At 42.7% G+C, this 18955-nt stretch overlaps 1 protein-coding gene across 1 annotated transcript; it reads left to right on the plus strand.

Annotated features, from left to right (window-relative positions):
• Window positions 1-10074: 10074 nt before the first annotated feature.
• Window positions 10075-17178, plus strand: RPS15A (ribosomal protein S15a). The gene is made up of 5 exons (XM_065411825.1): window positions 10075-10237; window positions 11843-11980; window positions 13146-13225; window positions 15642-15727; window positions 17045-17178. Exons 1-5 carry the CDS (start codon window positions 10090-10092, stop codon window positions 17136-17138), a joined length of 546 nt encoding a protein of 181 aa, XP_065267897.1. The 5' UTR covers window positions 10075-10089; the 3' UTR covers window positions 17139-17178.
• Window positions 17179-18955: the final 1777 nt, after the last annotated feature.

The following is an 18955-nucleotide window of genomic DNA, read 5'->3' on the forward strand; positions in this document are numbered from 1 at the left end:
ACTGTTGCTTCTCATAGCTTTCATAGTAGCAGCTGCTATTATTTATTTAGGAACTGTGAATAAATCTGTGGGGAAAGGCCATATATGAAAGTGACAAAGCAGGCCCAATCAACAAAAAATTCAAGTTTGAACTCTACAAAGTTAGACACTGCTGGGGAAAATGAAACATTTGTTAATGTCTCAAAGCTGACATTTAACTAACTGGATTCTGACAATGATGATGAGTGTCCCATATAATGAGCAATAATACTCCATGATGATAGAATTTCCCTTAGTCTCCATGGCTGCAGAGAATCTTTAAAATGTAAACTGATGTAGGGTTAATAGTTTAAGCCTATAAGTAGCCTGAAATAGTAGCTTTCAATGGTATGAACTTTTCCATCTTAATCAACTTTGAAAAATATGTGCTAATGTTAACTTGCTCACTTCTAAAGATGTCTATAGAAACAGCAGAACACAATTCCAAACAGCCTCTAATGGGCTTCCCAGACGCTAAAAATCTGCTTTATCAAGCTGCCAGGCCTCCAGCTTTTCCCCTGCCAGTTTTCATAATGTGGATTGATACACAACTCTAGCATACTACATTTAGGGTGTATGTTTAAAAACAACCAGCTTTGTTAAATGGTATAACTAAGTAATACCGTGGTGTTCATATACAATAAAAACCATCCCTTTTTTAAAAAAAAAGTTGCTGAAGAATCTTCAGACATCTGTGCCATAATTCAAGAGTTTTACTCCAAAATCTAGACTTGCAAGTGATTACACTGGCTCTTGGCTATGAATGCTTTCATATGGCTTGAAAACTGGTTGAAGACCATAATGAAAGATCAGCCTTGGGGATATTGAAGTAACTATTCCTTTGTTTTGAAGTAACTATACCTGGCATTTTTCTGTGCATGTTATTACCAAAATATAGTGGCAATTTGGAAATAAATACCTTTGTTGGAGGGGTGGAGTGGGAAGAGATGCCTCTCTGAGGAACAAGACACTTACTTTAGCATCATAAAAGTATAACTACTTGACCTTTATTGTAGCACCTGCTGTAGAAGAGCTTGGAGGATGGCTCTCTCACTTCTCTTTAGAGCAATCCACTCCACATAACTATTTCACCACTCCCTGTGCTTTTTTGATCCTGGTCTCAAGAAAGGGCTGGAGGTGAGGATAGAATTTCCATAGAGTCCTAAAAGGGGTTCAGGGAATGAAGCCACCCCATTGTTTTCTTCCAAGATCTGTTGATTCACTTGCAGAGAATGGAAAAAGACAGCTCTGTGAAGGAATCCAAATAAGTGATATCTTCTTGATCCCAAACTTAGAGTGGTAGAGCTGCTATATTAATGATAAATACCCTCCTGCAGCGTTTACGGTGGGTGGAAAGGGCCTGCACTTCTACCTCCCAGTGAATGTCATGTTCCCTTGTGAATGCCTGAAATTTAACAGCACAAAGCAAAAGTAAAACTACATCTTTTTTTATAGTATTAGGTGTTAGCTATACAGAAGTAGGGAAAATTGTGAGTGTGTGTGTGTGTGATCCTTAACGTAAAGATATCCTTTTTAAATACCAACAAAAACCAAGCTAACTTATATTCTTGGTATTTCGGTAAACTTTAATTCAGATTGAAATGTTCATCTTGCAAAAGGGGTAATAGAAACTAGAATGTGAAGATACCTTTGGGGGGGGGGGGGGGGTTGGTGTTTTTTGTGTGTGGCTTAAATGTCTGTATTTCCCACACTAATCCAGTTTAGGATTTTTTCCTCTCCCCACATATCCCTTCTGTTGGTCTCAAACTTATTTTCTCACATAAACAATTTACTCAAGACTAATTTTTTTGTTTATAAATTTATGGCTGCTACATAATGTTTAGTGAGTTGTGCAATTTCAAAAAGAAAAACTGAAGAAATGAGGTTTAAGCAATCATTTCAATTACCTCACTTCTGCTGAATGTACCCACAGTAACGTGCACCAAGCACAAAAGCTGAGTGAATGTACCACTGTGATTTAAATGGAATATTAGTACATCAGGGAATACGGCTGGAGTGAGAGTGAAAGGGTCAAAGCCTGTAATGTGCTCTGTATAAGTGGCCCCGTTTCTCACAAAGAAAACTTTAGGATCTGAATACATTTTTTTCATAATGCTGGAGACTAGTGAGTATGAAGGGCTGCTGTTAGTATATTACATTAGTGAAGAAAGTGCTACAATGAAGAAGTTACCTATAAGAAAATATAGCAACCAGAGAAACTAATGCCTCAAAACTCAAACCTGACCTTTTCAACAAAGCACACAACTGCTACCCCACCTCATTAGGAGTGCTATCATACATGCTATTAAAAGGAGAGATCATAAATAAACTGGTTTAAGGTAGAAACTTTTTTCAGGGTTTGTCTACATGAAGAAACTTACCAGCATAATTATACCAGTAATTTTTCTTGTGCAGGCCACCTCTTATGTTGTCTTCTGTGTTTTGAGCCACAGTAGCAGACCCAAACGCTTGAGGTTAGGCAGCTGTGGTTTTGTATTGCTTGAATCAGATTTACTGGCAAAGTGGTGCTGGTGTCCCATTGTGGGGCTTTCTGACTACACGAGGTGCTCAGTACCCTTCGCTATCACAGTTCCTTTCAATTTCTTTTCCTGCTGTTTCAAAAGAGATTTCAGAGTTTAAGGCCAGAAGGGACCATTGGATCTAATCTGATCTGTATACCATAGGCCATTACATTTAGAACACATAAGATTGGTCATACTGGGTCAGACCAAAGGTCCATCCAGCCCAGTATCCTGACGTGCCCCAGAGGGCGTGAACCTAACAGGTAATGATCAAGTGATCGCTCTCCTGCCATCCATCTCCACCCTCTGACAAAGAGGCTAGGGACACCATTCCTTACCCATTCTGGCTAATAGCCATTAATGGACTGAACCTCCATGAATTTATCTAGTTCTCTTTTAAACCCTGTTATAGTCCTAGTCTTCACAACCTCCTCAGGCAAGGAGTTCCACAGGTTGACTGTGTGCTGTGTGAAGAACTTCCTTTTATTTGTTTTAAACTTGCTGCCCATTAATTTAATTTGGTGGCCCCTAGTTCTTATATTATGGGAACAAGTAAATAACTTTTCCTTATTCACTTTCTCCACACCACTCATGATTTTATATACCTCTATCATATCCCCCCTTAGTCTCCTCTTTTCCAAGCTGAAAAGTCCTCGCCTCTTTAATCTCTCCCCATATGGGACCCGTTCCAAACCCCTAATCATTTTAGTTGCCCTTCTCTGAACCTTTTCTAATGCCAGTATATCGTTTTTGATATGAGGAGACTACATCTGTCAATATTCTTATTCTCTATCACTTTTTTAATGATTCCTAACATCCTGTTTGCTTTTTTGACTGCCACTGCACACTGCGTGGACGTCTTCAGAGAACTATCCACGATGACTCCAAGCTCTCTTTCCTGATTAGTTGTAGCTAAATTAGCCCTCATCATATTGTATGTATAGTTGGGGTTATTTTTTCCAATGTGCATTACTTTACATTTATCCACATTAAATTTCATTTGCCATTTTGTTGCCCAATCACTTAGTTTTGTGAGATCTTTTTTAAGTTCTTCACAGTCTGCTTTGGTCTTAACTATCCTGAGCAGTTTAGTATTGTCTGCAAACTTTGCCACCTCACTGTTTACCCCGTTCTCCAGATCATTTATGAATAAGTTGAATAGGATTGGTCCTAGGACTGACCCTTGGGGAACACCACTAGTTATCCCTCTCCATTTTGAAAATTTACCATTTATTCCTACCCTTTGTTCCCTGTCTTTTAACCAGTTCTCAATCCATGAAAGGATCTTCCCTCTTATCCCATGACAACTTAATTTACATAAGAGCCTTTGGTGAGGGACCTTGTCAAAGGCTTTCTGGAAATCTAAGTACACTGGATCCCCCTTCTCCACATGTTTGTTGACCCCTTCAAAGAACTCTAATAGATTAGTAAGACATGATTGCCCTTTACAGAAACCACGTTGGCTTTTGCCCAACAATTTATGTTCCTCTATGTGTCTGACACTTTTATTCTTTACTATTGTTTCAACTAATTTGCCCGGTACTGACGTTAGACTTACCGGTCTGTAATTGCCGGGATCACCTCTAGAGCCCTTTTTAAATATTGGCATTACATTAGCTATCTTCCAGTCATTGGGTACAGAAGCTGATTTAAAGGACAGGTTACAAACCATAATTAATAGTTCCGCAATTTCATATTTGAGTTTTTTCAGAACTCTTGGGTGAATGCCATCTGGTCCCGGTGACTTGTTACTGTTAAGTTTATCAATTAATTCCAAAACCTCCTCTACTGACACTTCAATTTGTGACAATTCCTCCGATTTGTCACCCACAAAGGATGGTTCAGATTTGGGAATCTCCCTAACATCCTCAGCCGTGAAGACTGAAGCAAAGAATTCATTTAGTTCTTCTTCGAGTGCTTGCTCATATCGATTCCAATTAGGTGTGCGCATGTCGCGTGCACGATTGTTGGAGAATTTTTACCCTAGCAACACCCGGTGGGTCGGCTGTGGAGCCCCCTGGAGTGGCACCTTCATGGCGCTGGATATATACCTCAGTCAGCCCAGCACCCCCTCAGTTCCTTCTTACCGCCCATGACTGTCGTTGGAACTATGGAGCTCGGTTTAGCCAACACTCCACTCTCCCTAGCGCTCCTATTGCAGTTTGTACATAGTTATAGTGTTAGTTGTCATAGTTGTAGTTTAGTCTAGTAGTTGTAGTTTTTAGGGGTGAGGGGTTTCTCCCCCCCGTAGTTGTTGGGCTCATGCCCAAAGCTCCAGGATTTAAGCCCTGCGGCTCCTGCTCCAAGCCCATGCCGACGGGCGACCCCCACGACTCTTGCCTTAAGTGTCTGGGGGAATCTCACTGACTCTTCTGGGTCACATGGCTTCCTGCACATTCGTAACCAGGTATGCCAGGCTACGGCTCCGCCCTTTTCAGGCATGGCTGGCATCTGTCTATTGCCCAGGCCAAGACAACATGAACCTGGTGGTCACCGTCCCGGACAGAGTCCTGGCCTCCCTCCAATGGTGGCTGGACCCACGACTGGTGTGCGAAGGAGTTCCATTCCGCACCCCTCAGCCCTTCTTATCCCTTGCCACGGACGCGTCAGCCCTGGGATGGGGCACCCATCTCGGGGACACCCAGACACAAGGTCTCTGGACCCAGTCAGATCTCTCCCTCCACATCAACATTCGAGAGCTGATGGCTGTTCGTCTGGCTTGTCAAGCTTTCCAGGAGCAGCTGCATGGTCGTTGTGTAGCAGTCCTCACAGACAATACCACGGCCATGTTCTACAGCAACAAACAAGGTGGCACTCGGTCCTCCCCCCTTTGTCAGGCCATTCGACTGTGGGAATTCTGCAAAGCTCACTCCATTCACCTGGTGGCATCTTTCCTCCCAGGGGTCCAGAACACATTGGCGGACTGCCTCAGCAGATCCTTCCAATCCCACAAGTGGTCAATATGCCCAGATGTCATCCATACCATCTTCCTGAAGTGGAGGTTTCCCCAGGTCGATCTGTTCGCCTCACGTGGCAACTGGAAATGCCCGGTGTTCTTCTCCCTTCAAGGTCGCTCTCCGGGCTCCCTCACAGACGCCTTCCTGCTTCCGTGGACAAGCCGCCTGTTTTACACCTTCCCGCCATTTCCCCTTGTACACAAGGTCTTGCTCAAGGTGCGCAGGGACAGGACACGTCTGATCCTGGTCGTCCCAGCATGGCCCAGGCAGCATTGGTACACCACGCTGTTGGAGATCTCCGTGGATGCCCCAGTCCCACTGCCCCTCTTTCCAGATCTGATCACTCAGGATCACGGCCACCTCTGTCACCCCATTCTTCAGTCCCTCCACCTCACGGCGTGGATGCTGCTTGGCTGAGCCACTCAGAGCTCCTCTGTTCTCGTTTGGTGCAGCAGGTCCTGTTGGGCAGCAGGAAACTTTCCACTCGGGCCACATATATGGAAGCGATTCTCTTGCTGGTGTTCTAAATGGAAGCGATTCTCTTCTTGGTGTTCTCTCCATGACATGCCCCCCCATCCAAGCGTCTGAACCTCTCATCCTGGACTATCTCCTGAGCCTGAAAAGGCAGGGCCTGGCGAGATCTTCTATCAGAGTTCATCTGGCAGCCATCTCAGCCTTCCACCTGGGAGTGAATGGCTGTTCTGTTTTCGCCAACCCCATGGTTGGTAGGTTCCTCAAGGGACTAGACAGCCTCTACCCACAGGTTCAACAGCCAGGACCCACGTGGGACCTTAACCTGGTCCTTTCCAGGCTTATGGGGGCCCCTTTTGAACCGTTGGCCACATGTTCCCTCTTATTCCTCTCTTGGAAGACAGCTTTCCTCGTTGCTATCACTTCGGCGAGGCGTGTCTCCAAGCTCAAGGCTCTCACCTCGGAGCCACCTTACACGATCTTCCATAAGGACAAGGTGCAGCTACAACCTCATCCTGCCTTCCTTCCCGAGATGGGGTCGTCTTTTCATATCAACCAAGACATCTTCCTCCTGGTTTTCTACCTGAAACTGCATGCCAGTAGTCAGGAACAGTGGCTGCACTCCCTCGATGTTCGTAGGGCTCTCGCCTTCTACATTGAGCTTACGAAGTCTTTCTGGAAAACGACGCAGCTCTTCGTTGCGGTAGTGGACCAGATGAAGGGCCTCCCGGTCTCCTCCAGCGGATCTCTTTGTGGATCACGTCTTGTATTTGTGCGTGCTATGATTTAGCGGGGGTCCTGACCCCTTCTATCACAGCTCACTCTACGAGGGCTTAAGCCTCGTCGGCAGCGTTCCTGGCCCACGTACCAGTTCAGGAGATCTGCAGAGCCGCCACTTGGTCGTCAGTACATACATTTGCCTCGCACAACGCCATCGTTAGGCAGGCCAGAGCCAATGCAGCGTTCGGTAGAGCGGTCCTACAATCCACGGTACTTCACTCCGACCCCACCGCCTAGGTAAGGCTTGGGAGTCACCTAATTGGAATCGATATGAGCAAGCACTCGAAGAAGAAAAGACGGTTACTCACCTTTGTAACTGTTGTTCTTCGAGATGTGTTGCTCATATCGATTCCAAACCCGCCCTCTTCCCCTCTGTGAGAGTTACCGGCAAGAAGGAACTGAGGGGGCGCTGGGCCGGCTGGGGTATATATCCAGCGCCATGAAGGCGCCACTCCAGGGGGCTCCACAGCCGACCCACCGGGTGTCGCTAGGGTAAAAATTCTCCGACGATCGTGCACGTGGCGCGCGCAAACCTAATTGGAATGGATATGAGCAACACATCTCAAAGAACAACAGTTACAAAGGTGAGTAACCATCTTTTTCTCCGCAATGACTTTATCAACTTTAAGTGCTCCTTTTTTATCTCGATCGTCCAGGGGCCCCACTGGTTGTTTAGCAGGCTTCCCGCTTCTGATGTACTTAAAAAACATTTTATTACCTTTTGAGTTTTTGGCTAGCTGTTCTTCTTTTCTTATTACATTTTTACACTTAATTTGGCAGTGTTTATACTCCTTTCTATTTACCTCACTAGGATTTGACTTCCACTTTTTAAAAGATGCCTTTTTATCTCTCACTGCTTCATTTTCATTTCATTGTTACCCCTGCACTGAGACCAGTATAATTTGTATAACCATACTGCCCCAGTGTGGTAGGCACTGTACAAATACAGAACAAAAAGACAGTCCCTGCCTAAAAAGCTTATGCTCCAAGTAACTTGTGTTGGACTAAAGTGTATCTTACAGAAAGGGAGGCATTCCGTTTTTTCTTCACTAGATGTAAAAGCCCTTAACTACCTGATATCTTCTGGTGAAGGCCTTACGCACTGCAATCAAGTAATCTCTCAATCTTTTTGATAAACTAACAGAATGAGCTCTTTAAGGCTTTCACTGTAAGGCATTTTCTCATTGAATAATTTTTGTGGTTCTTTACCCTCCCCAATTTTTCAAAATCCTTTTTAAAATGTGGGATATCAGAATTGTATGTTGTATTCCAGTATCAGTCTTACCAATACCAAATAGAGAGAAAATCACCTTCCTACTCCTGTTTAGTTTTCCAGGGATTGCATTAGCCCTTTTTGCCTCACCATTACACTGGGAGCTCATGTTCAGTTGCTTGTATGCTCAGACCCTTAATTCCATTTCAGTCACTCCCTTTCAGGATACAGTCCCCCATTTTGTATGAATGCCCTGCATTCCTTGTTCCTAGATGTATAACTTAGATGGATATATTAAAATATTTTGTTTGAATGGGCCTACCTTACTAAGCAATCCAGATTATTCTGTGTGACTGCCCTGTTCTTATCATTATTTACCACTTCACCACTCTTTGTGTCATCCACTAATTTTATCAGTAGTAATTTTATATTTAGTTTTAGGCAATTGATGAAAATGTTGAACTGAACTGGACCTGGTACTGATCCCTGCAGAACCCTGTTAGAAGCATCCCCATTTGAAGATGATTCCCTATGGACAACTACCTTTTGAGATCCATAAATTAGCCATCTCTGAATCCATTTAACATGTGCTTTATTGATGTTGTCTAATGCTATTTTTTTAATCAGAATGTTATGTTGTGCTAAATCAAACAGCTTACAAAAGTCTATACATATATAGTTACCTTTCTCAACTAAACGTGTAATCTTCACAATTGGGTTTGTGCCATAAAACCTATTTTCCATAAAATTATGGGATGAATTACATTCCTATCTTTAATCCTTTATCAATGTAATCCCATGTCAACTTTATATTATTTTGCTCAGGATTTATGTCAGGCTAACTGCTCTATAGCTACCTGGGTCATCCCACGTGCCCCTTTTTGAATACTAGCACAACATTAGTAGTCTTCTGGTATTTCTCTGGTACTCCCAAATTTATTAAAAATTAACATCAGTGACCAAAGTTCTCCTCATCCACCTGTTTCAGGATTTTTGAGTACAAATTATTCAGGATTGTTAATTTTAAAATGTTTATCCCTAGTATATGATCTTTGATCTCCTCCTCAGTTACTAATGCACTGGAAACTACTTCATCAGCCTCATATATGATTACATTATCCTGTTTCTTTCCAAATACAAACCAGAAATATTTGTTGAATATTTCTACTTTTTCTGCATCATTATTAACAATTTTACCAACTGATGTCATTTCGACTAATGTCTTTGGAATGCTGTCAAATGCACAACACAAAGCTCTCTTCCAGCCAGTTCCACCGCTCATTGTGCTGGTTGCTGAGCTCCCCACTTCTAGGTCCTGAAGCCCTTACTAAACGTCTTTGTTAGGGCTCCCTAACTGTTTGGGGTGACAAGTTCTCCCCTTGTGAATGCTTCTAAACATGAGAGGCAGCAAGCTTCCTCTATGAAGCCCTTGATGGGGCAAGGCATAGAGCTCACCCCATGACCCCCTAAGGTGTCTAGCTTCCCCCCTACCAGGACATCTTGACTGCAAGGCACAAAGCTCACCCCATGACCCCCTTGGGTAACTTCCCCCCATCAGAGCCCCCTGACTGGAAGGCACAGAGCTCATTGCATGACCCCCTGGTGTTTAGCTTCCTCCTTACTAGGTCGCCCTGACTGCAAGTCAGAGTTCAACCCATGGCTTCCTAGCCTGGAGGTCCCCGCTTAGTGGACTACACCATGTGGGGCACTAAGTTCCCCACTTCTGGCACCCCTGAGTGGGGGACGGGCTGAGCCTTAGGGCTCCCCCACAAGCATGCGAGCTCCGAGCTCGTCCCTCACTGCAACGAGTCGCTTCCCTGCGCCAAGGCCTTCACGCTGAGCCCCCTTCCTCGCCCCAGGGCTCCCCTCACCCCCAAGATGCGGAGCTCACCTACTCCCCGCGAGCCAGCTAACTCCCGTCGGACTGTGGGCCACCGGGTTGCGGAGCGCGCCCCTCCCAAAAGGCGGTGACAGGGTGAGCGGGCATTAGGTTTGTCCGTTCACACTTGCCTTCACCCTCCTCCCTCCCGGATCGGAAGTATTCCGGTTGCTATTGGATACCCGGCGGAAGTATCGGCTGCCTGTCCGAGGAAGGGCCAAAAAAAATGGCGGGCGCCGCTCTCAGCCAATGACAACAGGAGAGACAGGCGAGCGCTTCTCTCCGACTGGGAGAGCGGGTATCGCGAGATCCCTGAGATCTCCTTCCACCACCCCGAGTTCCCATAACACCCTGCACGCGCCTGGCCTCTTCCTTTTTCCGCCATCTTGCTGCACCGGTGAGTTACGGGCCTCGCTGGGCCCTAGGCGCCATCCGCCGTGTACTATCCCCATCCTGGCCCTGCGGGCGTCTTCACCCGCCTTCCCGCCACCTCCGGACTCCGCCCAACCGGCACAGTCGGTTTTGAGCCGCTTGCGCCCGCCACGGCCGCCGGTGGAGCCACCCGAATAGGGAGGGGGGAGGCGCTTTCCTAGCCTGAGACCCGCTCACTGGAGGGAGCTGGAGGGGGAGGGGGGGTTCGGGTGGCAGGCTGGGGCCGGGGAGCGTGATGGTGGGATCAGGAAGGGGGGGGGGGTGGAAGCTGGGGAATGTGGGACGGTAGCCTGGGCCCTGGGAGAGGCGGTGGTAGGAGGGGGCATCGCGGGGGTGAGGGGGAGTGCAGACGTAGGCTTGGCATTGGAAGAGGAGGAAGAATCGGGGCGGGAGGGCGCAGACTGGGCCTGGGCAGGGAGCAGTCAGTCTCTCTGAGTTCACGCTAAATATCCCGTAGTTTATCTCCTGTTAAATCGGTGGGTGCTGATTGAGTTTAGCTGTAAATGCCCCCGTGCACAGTGCAGATAAATACACCAGGCAGGAGCTTATTGCGTGTGGCAACGTGGCTTGATACATCCCCTCTGGACTCCAAGCACCTCCGAGCCTATTGTAAAACTGTATAGCCCAAACGCCAACAGTGTAATGGTAAATGGGGCGATAGTACAATGCCTTGTTTAACTGTGGGATACGTTGCCCTAGTCATCAGAACATAAGCTTGAGTGCCCAAGTGCCACAGTATCTTCAATATGCAACTGGATTTCTGCCAGAGATGGGTGAATTGGGCAATACTTAAAAGGTTTTGTCCTTGCCCTGGACAGGGTATAATGCGGGGTAAATGATTCTTGAAACCCACTATCAAGAGTTGAGTAATTTAGTAACCCCCCCCCCCCAAAAGTGCAAAGCCATGTCACTTTAATGGTGTAACAGTTCTGTAATTTAATCAGGGTCTAAGATTTTGCTCAGTACTCCAGTACAGTCTCAACAGGCCTAGTTCCTACTGTGAGATTTTAGCCCACATTAACCAATAGGTCCAAAAATAACTAGTGACTGCTTCAGTTTTGGGGTGACTGATTTCAGAAAGTACAGCTAATCTCTGGAAATTAGGTCTTTTTCATATTGAACACCTGAAATCTCTGGTCACTTATGAAAAATCCTGGCCGGGATGTCTTGCAGCATCTTTAAATATGCTTTGTCTAGTCTTTGTCTAGACATATGTAAGTCTTTGTCTCTGAACGTATCTTATTGTAAAACACTTAAGTTTTATGCTGTATATGTTGTATAAACTTTTTGTGGCATAAAATGTAGACTGTTGAATATAGTTATGGTGGGTTTGAATTGTGGTGGACATGCACAAATAATAATCCGACCTGCGTGTTGTTTGCATAAAACATCTTGAAGCTTTTGCTTCTCGGCTCTCTGTGAGCTGAGGGGTGAAAACATTATCTACTATCTGCTGTTCCGAGTTCAAAAATTCTGAAATTAACAGTGTTAACTTTTTCTAAAAGTATCCCTGCTTAAATGTGAAAGCAAGAAGTTAGCACCCATAACTAACTTTTTGTTCCACACACAGGCATCATGGTGCGCATGAATGTTCTGGCCGATGCCCTTAAGAGCATCAACAATGCAGAGAAACGTGGAAAACGTCAAGTTCTCATTAGACCGTGCTCTAAAGTAATCGTGCGGTTTTTAACTGTGATGATGAAGCATGGTAAGTCATCAGAAAGTAAAATTCATATCTAATTATTTCTATAAAAGGTAAGCGGCACCAAAATAGTGTAAAGCTTGACTATCTCCTGTAGCAAAAAGTGACAGAGTCCAATGGCACCTTATAGACTAACAGATGTATTGGAGCATAAGCTTTCGTGGGTGAATACTCACTTTGTCAGATGCATGTAGTGGCATCTGATGAAGTGAGTATTCACACACGAAAGCTTATGCTCCAATACGTCTGTAAGTCTATAAGGTGCCACAGGACTCTTTGTCGCTTTTTACAGATCCAGACTAACACGGCTACCCCTCTGATACTTGACATCCTGTAGCATCACTTGCAATGTTTCAAACTGCAAAAAAAAAATCATTTTGGGGTGGGGAGTGGGCAAGGGCAAATACTTTGTTTATTGTCTTTTGCTTGGAGTGTGTAGTGAAGGATAGAATTGGAAAAACTTGGGTATGCTGCCAAGATAAAACCAACAATGCAATTTTTTGGAAGCTATCCACAGTGGTCAGTGTCTGAGTGATTCCTTAGGTAAAACATGCATTGCCTTTTCAAGTTAACTTAAGTTGCATTTAGTTTGACTCTGTGGGAAAGTGAGCTGATCAGTTACTCTGCTCTTTTGTAGAGTAAGCTAATCAACTCCTTAAACTGCCAAGTTGAAAAGAGTACTTGGAGAGATGCAGGACTAACCTTACAAAGTTAGTGCTGCCTCGAATATTGCTGGATATGAGACCATTGTATTAAGTACATTATATGGAGAATAATAGTTGTGTATTCAGTAATAGCTGAAATGTGATGACTTGTCTACATGAAAAAGTTGCACCATTTTAACAGTTGAGTGCTAATAGTTTTAAGGGTGATTGTTAAACCAATTCAGTGATACCAAGGCGAAAGACTGTGTGTGGATGCTTATTTGGTTTAGCTTAAGTTGATTAGGACTCTTAAGCTAAACCAAAATAAGTCAGTCTTAAACTAAAATAGGTGTCCAAAAAAGCTTGGCAGCAGTTTAATAAAACTGGTATATGAATTGATTTTAAGTTAAACCACTGCAGCTCTCTCATGTAGACATGGCCTAAATGTTAAGTTTTTGATTTGTCTGCATTTGAGACAGTGCACTAGTTTGGATAATAAAGGTTCTGCTTGATTTAATCGTTCACAGGTTACATTGGTGAATTTGAGATCATTGACGATCACAGAGCTGGGAAAATTGTTGTTAATCTCACAGGCAGACTGAACAAGGTAGGGTTTGATTTAGTGCTGAATTCTTTTTTCTTTCTAGAAAGCTGTTTAATTCTGAGAAATATACACTTCATATGCATTTATATTAATCTTTGAAGGAATTCTGTGAATGTGGTTGTGTAATGATAGATAATTTGATAAGGGCGTGTGAATGGAGGCTGGTCTGCATGTGGCTTAAGTGGAAGCTTTTTTGAGTCCTAATGATTGTGCTGAATAAAAATGTGCTTGAGCAACCATAACAAAGTAAATGAAGCTTGTGTGGGAATATGTACAGGGAACTTTGCTTGCCAGCACCGCTTTCTCTGCTTTTTCCTTAGGAGCCTTCTAGAAAGTATTTATTGTCCACTCATACACCCTGTCTATATTTGTGTAGTCTGATATTCTAGTTTCAGACAACAATTCAATTATGAAATAATCAGTGAGCTAGAAATTGAATACTGAAGCATTTAAACTGACTTTAATTGGAACAGATTTGTTCGGAAAATGTTTAAGAAATGCAAACTTGTATCCAGGTGATGCATAATACTAGTAAATGACTAGAGAAAATTGTAGAAGCCATGCCTTTCTGCTACTAACTGGATTTTGTATGCAGTGAACTATTGAGCTGTGCATCTTGTAGATATGTCAGTGCATTGCATAACTTCTTCCTAAATATCCATGTAGTGTTTTTGGGTTGTCAAGAAGATTTCTTTTAACTGTCTGGAAATCCTGTGGGCTGTATAACTTGACAGTTACTATCATGATCTATTATAACAGATTCCTCCATTGGTTCAAAACCATTTCTCACTAAAATAGTTTAAATGAAAACACTGCCCATCCGGTATGTCAACATTCTCAATTGGTAGCAGAGAAAGTTGACCCCTCACGAGCATATTTTGGATCGCTTCCATAAAGAACAGAAATCTGTTCACATAAACATGTCTTTCAGCTGGAAATTACTTGTCTGGAGCAGCCTGAGGATTATAAAAGTGCAGTAGTAGAATCTCATAATTTGACCAGATGGAACTTTATAACAGTTTGGAGTCTGTTGTACTTTAGGATAAGGGTTTATGTTGTCACTGAGCTACTTGGCAATTGTTTTTTGAGTGATGTTTGGCACAACCAAATGTTTTTCTAGAGCAGTTCTGTTACGTGGGACAGTCAAACATTGAACAATGCAACAATAGCATACTTTTTGTGCATGCTTAAGTGGCAAAGACTTGTTAAAATAAATGTAAATACCAATTAAATGGTGAAAATGAAAGTTGCTGTCTGCTCCACTTTAGGGGCCAGATTGTTAGCATTGCTGGTTATTGACACGTCAACACTTATGATACTAACCCAAGAGATATTATATATTGGCAGTTCTAACTACACTGTTAGTTTTTTAATCATTTGCATAAGATTAATATAATTAACTTGAACATTTCTTATTAGGTGGTTAGTTTCTAGGCATGGTTTTTAATTTCTCAGACATACCTAAAATAAAAGTTTGTGTCCAGGTAGCTAACTTTGTAGATATTCAGTTCTTCTTTGCCATGGTTAAGAACCTGGGAGTAGTCTCCATTCCTTGGTAAGAATGCTCGGGAGTTAATGCTTTCTTTCAAGTAGTATACAGCATGCTCTTGTGCTCTCCGAGAACTGAACTGACCACAAAATGGCATTGCCTTCTGAGTTTGTAGCCCCAGCAGCAATGTAGTTGCAGCCTATCTAGTTGAAAGGAAGAAGGTGGTAGTATCAAAACCGCTCAGAACTGAATAGTTAGATCCTCTGCTTAGTCCAGCTGGCAACCTGAGTATGCACTGTGGATGAAGTTGATGCAGTAATGGAGTGCCATTCTTGGACACTTTGGTCTTTCCCTGTCATACAAGTTGGATACTTGATTGGCACTATTAATCCTCTTCTGATCAATGCTTTGGAGAGAGATATAGCGCTGAATGCCTTTTAAATGCTGCGACTTGTGTAGAGAGACAAGGTAGGCGAGGTATTATTTTTTTATTGGATCAACTTCTGTTGGTGAGAGAGACAAGTTTTCGAGCCACACAGAGCTCTTCTTCAGGTCTAGGTAAGGTATTTACAGTAAAATGCATGGTGGAACAGATTATAATGGACCATTCAAGGGAGGATGGCCTGTTAACACCTCTGCAATCATAGGCTGAAAAGGGGAGTGCGTGTTAATGGGTTATAGATGGATTTATGACTTATTACAACAATTTTCTTTCCCAGACATGAAGAAGAGCTCCATGTAGCTTTGAAAGCTTTTGTCTCTCATCAACAGAGGTTGGTCCAATAAAACATTACCTCACCCACTTTGTCTCTCTTATAACCTGGGACCCAATAGGGCTACAATTACACTGCATACAACAATGGAAGAAATATATGTAGTAGTCCTCCTGTATCAAAGTTCTTCAGCTTCTGTTGGGGTTTTGTTTTATAGTGTGGTGTGATCAGTCCCAGATTTGATGTTCAGTTGAAGGACCTGGAAAAGTGGCAGAACAACCTTTTGCCTTCACGTCAGTTTGGGTAAGTGCCAGATATGCAGAGTTAAATTGCTGAAATTCACAAATAGGAGAACTGCTATGAATTGTTCTAAGTGAAAGTAGTTGGTGCAAAAGAAAACCTCTTAGGGTAATTTCATAAATCAAACTAGCATTGTTTTGAAGATCTCTGTTCTGATCACTTCTTCAGAAAGGGGGGACACACTTAAAAAACAGTTTTTATATAAGCATTTTTTAACTACTGCTAAAAGTTAGCACCAAGAGACAGCCGTCTCCCTTTTTCAGTTTGTGCATCTGACAAGACTTCATATAGTCAATTTCATCTACATCATTCTCACTCTTCTCCCTCCAACTGTTGGTCTTAATTCTGTAGAAACGCTTAAAAAGAAAGTTTTAATAAAAATACAAATTAACAGGTACTTGGGTATAGGTGTCGTATCAGAAGTGACTGAGGTCTTTTTTTAAAAAAAAATTCTCTAGATATCAAACTAAGGACTTTCTTTTTAATAGAGGCCTTGGCTGTTACATTAAATCAATATAGTAGAATCCCACTGACACTGAATCTTGTGAATAAGTGAACAGACACACCAAAGCAAGGAAAGATGCATTGCAAAATGTACAGTTACTATAAACAGTTAACTGTAGCTAAACATTGCTCTAGTATTCTAGTACATATACTTCAGCATATTTTGCGTGAATTAAATAGAAACTCTTGTGAGGTTAATCTTGACAGTCAACTTTTGTCCAGAAAGCATGCTAATTACCATAGATAGGTGTTAGAAATAACTAAAGTTACCTCAGCTATCTGCAGCTTAGTACTAATATTAAAGTATTAGCAGCATCAGCATGAGCAACTTTAGGAGTCCTACCATATGAAGTTTTCAGTTAGCAATCTGGCAATGCCAACTATACACTTATTATGAGCAGGTAATTGACATGGGTTTGAAAATGGCAACATGGTCCAGCCGCAAAGTTGGGGCTTATGACCCTGCTAACACTGGTTCAGTTCTACAATGCTAACGGGAATGTCAAATGAAAATTCCTAGTGTAGATAAGGTTTGTGGGAAAGTCAGGAAGTCTGCTTTAAAGAGCATATTGTCAAATTTAAATTTGACATTAGTACAACTTTAAATTCTCAAACATGTCAAAATAGCATATTTGTAGGGTTTGTATAACTAATTTACATTAGGACTGTTGTAGTCTAAGTTGTCACATTTCCTTGCATTGGCTAAAGAAAGTGAGACGTTGCACTACAAAAATGAGATTGGACTGTTTTTCTAACTGTATGAATGGTAGGGAAATCTACCATAATATGCTACTGAAAATACTTTTTACTTAATAGGTACATAGTGCTGACAACTTCCGCTGGCATCATGGACCATGAGGAAGCAAGGCGAAAACACACAGGAGGCAAAATCCTGGGATTCTTTTTCTAAAACTTGTAAAACAGGCATACTAATAAATTGTTCAAATGGACTCTGTTTGCATTCAGTATTAATGGTTTGGAACACTTCCTTTGGGAACACTTATTGATTCACTACAATATGTAATAACACTTAAGACCTAATGGTATACTCCACACACTGTAAAACGTATTGTAATTGAGCCAGTTCTAGATTTGGCATCTATTCTGCTCTGCTTACAGTTTTCTAATTCTACCGAGCTGTTAATTCCAATTCAACAAGAAACAAGTTATAGCCAATTACTCCAAAATGCCCCCAAATCCTCTGTGTAAGTTCTGGAATGTTGAACTGCACAGTATTATAGCCTATGACTGGGGCCACCTCTTATTCGGAAGTATGAATATCTAGTGCCTAGGGTGGTTGTTGTGGATTGTTTCTCCTTAAGGTTAGGTGATGAAAGATGGTTTGCAAATTGCTATGAAGACAGTGCCCAGGGAATAGCAAAGTAGCTTGTGTGCTTTGAAATCTAAATCCTAATCTTATAAAAGTTTTTACTAGTCCAGGAAATAAGTACACCGGACAGTTAATCAATTTGTTCCTAGGTTTTCCAATTAATCTTTTTGTTAAAGCTTGTTTAAAAGAATACCAATTTATATGCCTTCTCAATGTAGCTGTGCAAATTTAGAGTTGTGAGGTTCTGGGACTGTTGAACCCATTCCAGAATGGCAAAAAACCCTGAGATCTCAATCTCCCACAAATAAACAGAGCAGGCAGCAACAAAAATTGGATCCGTATCGAGTTATCGGTCACATTCTTCAAAGTCCAAGTACCCCCAAGATACTGTGGATTTTTTTTTTTAATGCCGTAACAGGAGAAGAGACAGCTCATTTCAAACAGTACCAGAGAACGTGAAGCAGGCTTCCTTGTAGCACAGCTGCACTGCTGTAGCACTTCAAGGTAGACATTAGTTATGCTGATATGAGGGGTTCTCTCATTGGCGTAGGTAATCCACCTCCCCAAGAGGTGGTAGCTAGGTTGAGGGAAGAAGCCTTCCATTGATTAGCACTGTAATGCTTATAAAAACTCACCGAATCTTTTTCAGGGGACAAGGCAATACGCTGTGTTTATTTAAAATGCTAAACAAGTATTAAAAATCAGTAAGTATATGCAGATATTCAAACAAGCACGCACACAAAGGTTTTGCATCTGGTGTTCTAGTTGCCAGTCCTTATTGTTGCTCGAGTCAGCCTAGCGGCCAGCTAGACTGAACACGAGTAGGGGGAGCTGGGCCTCCGTTGAACATGTCCGATTCTTTGTTGTTGTTGCAGAGTGACCCAAAGCCTCCTGGCTCTCGCCCACTATTATAGTAGTTGTCTTTCATGTAAGTCTATGGATTTTGCTGTGTCAGCTGGGATCTGTTAATTGCAAATCTGCTGTTCTTAGTCATCTTTCATCAGTGATGTTTGGATCCTCAATCACAAACTAGGTACTGGTGTTTACACAGTTGCTCCTTATCTTATACTTGGTTCTTAGTTTGGGGCAGATGCCTTGCACTTCAAGGTCGTTAATCTGCACTCCTTCGGCCATCAGGACAGGATGACACTGGCATTTTGTGATTAGACTCCTACTCACATCCTTGCGTAACTCACTCACACAAAGAACTATACACCCATCTACTAAGCAATTAGAGGAAGTTAAACTATTTCACAGCTATACATTCTTCTAAGCAATTAAAGGGAACAGCACAGGAGCTGTTAATTTTCTAACAAGCAGGCTTATAATGGAACATCATGATTTGAGACAATCCATCTTATTTACTACTTTAACTCATAAAACAAATTACTAACTCA

Source organism: Emys orbicularis, chromosome 10 (genome assembly GCF_028017835.1).
Source record: "Emys orbicularis isolate rEmyOrb1 chromosome 10, rEmyOrb1.hap1, whole genome shotgun sequence".
NCBI classification, from domain to species: Eukaryota; Metazoa; Chordata; order Testudines; family Emydidae; genus Emys; species Emys orbicularis.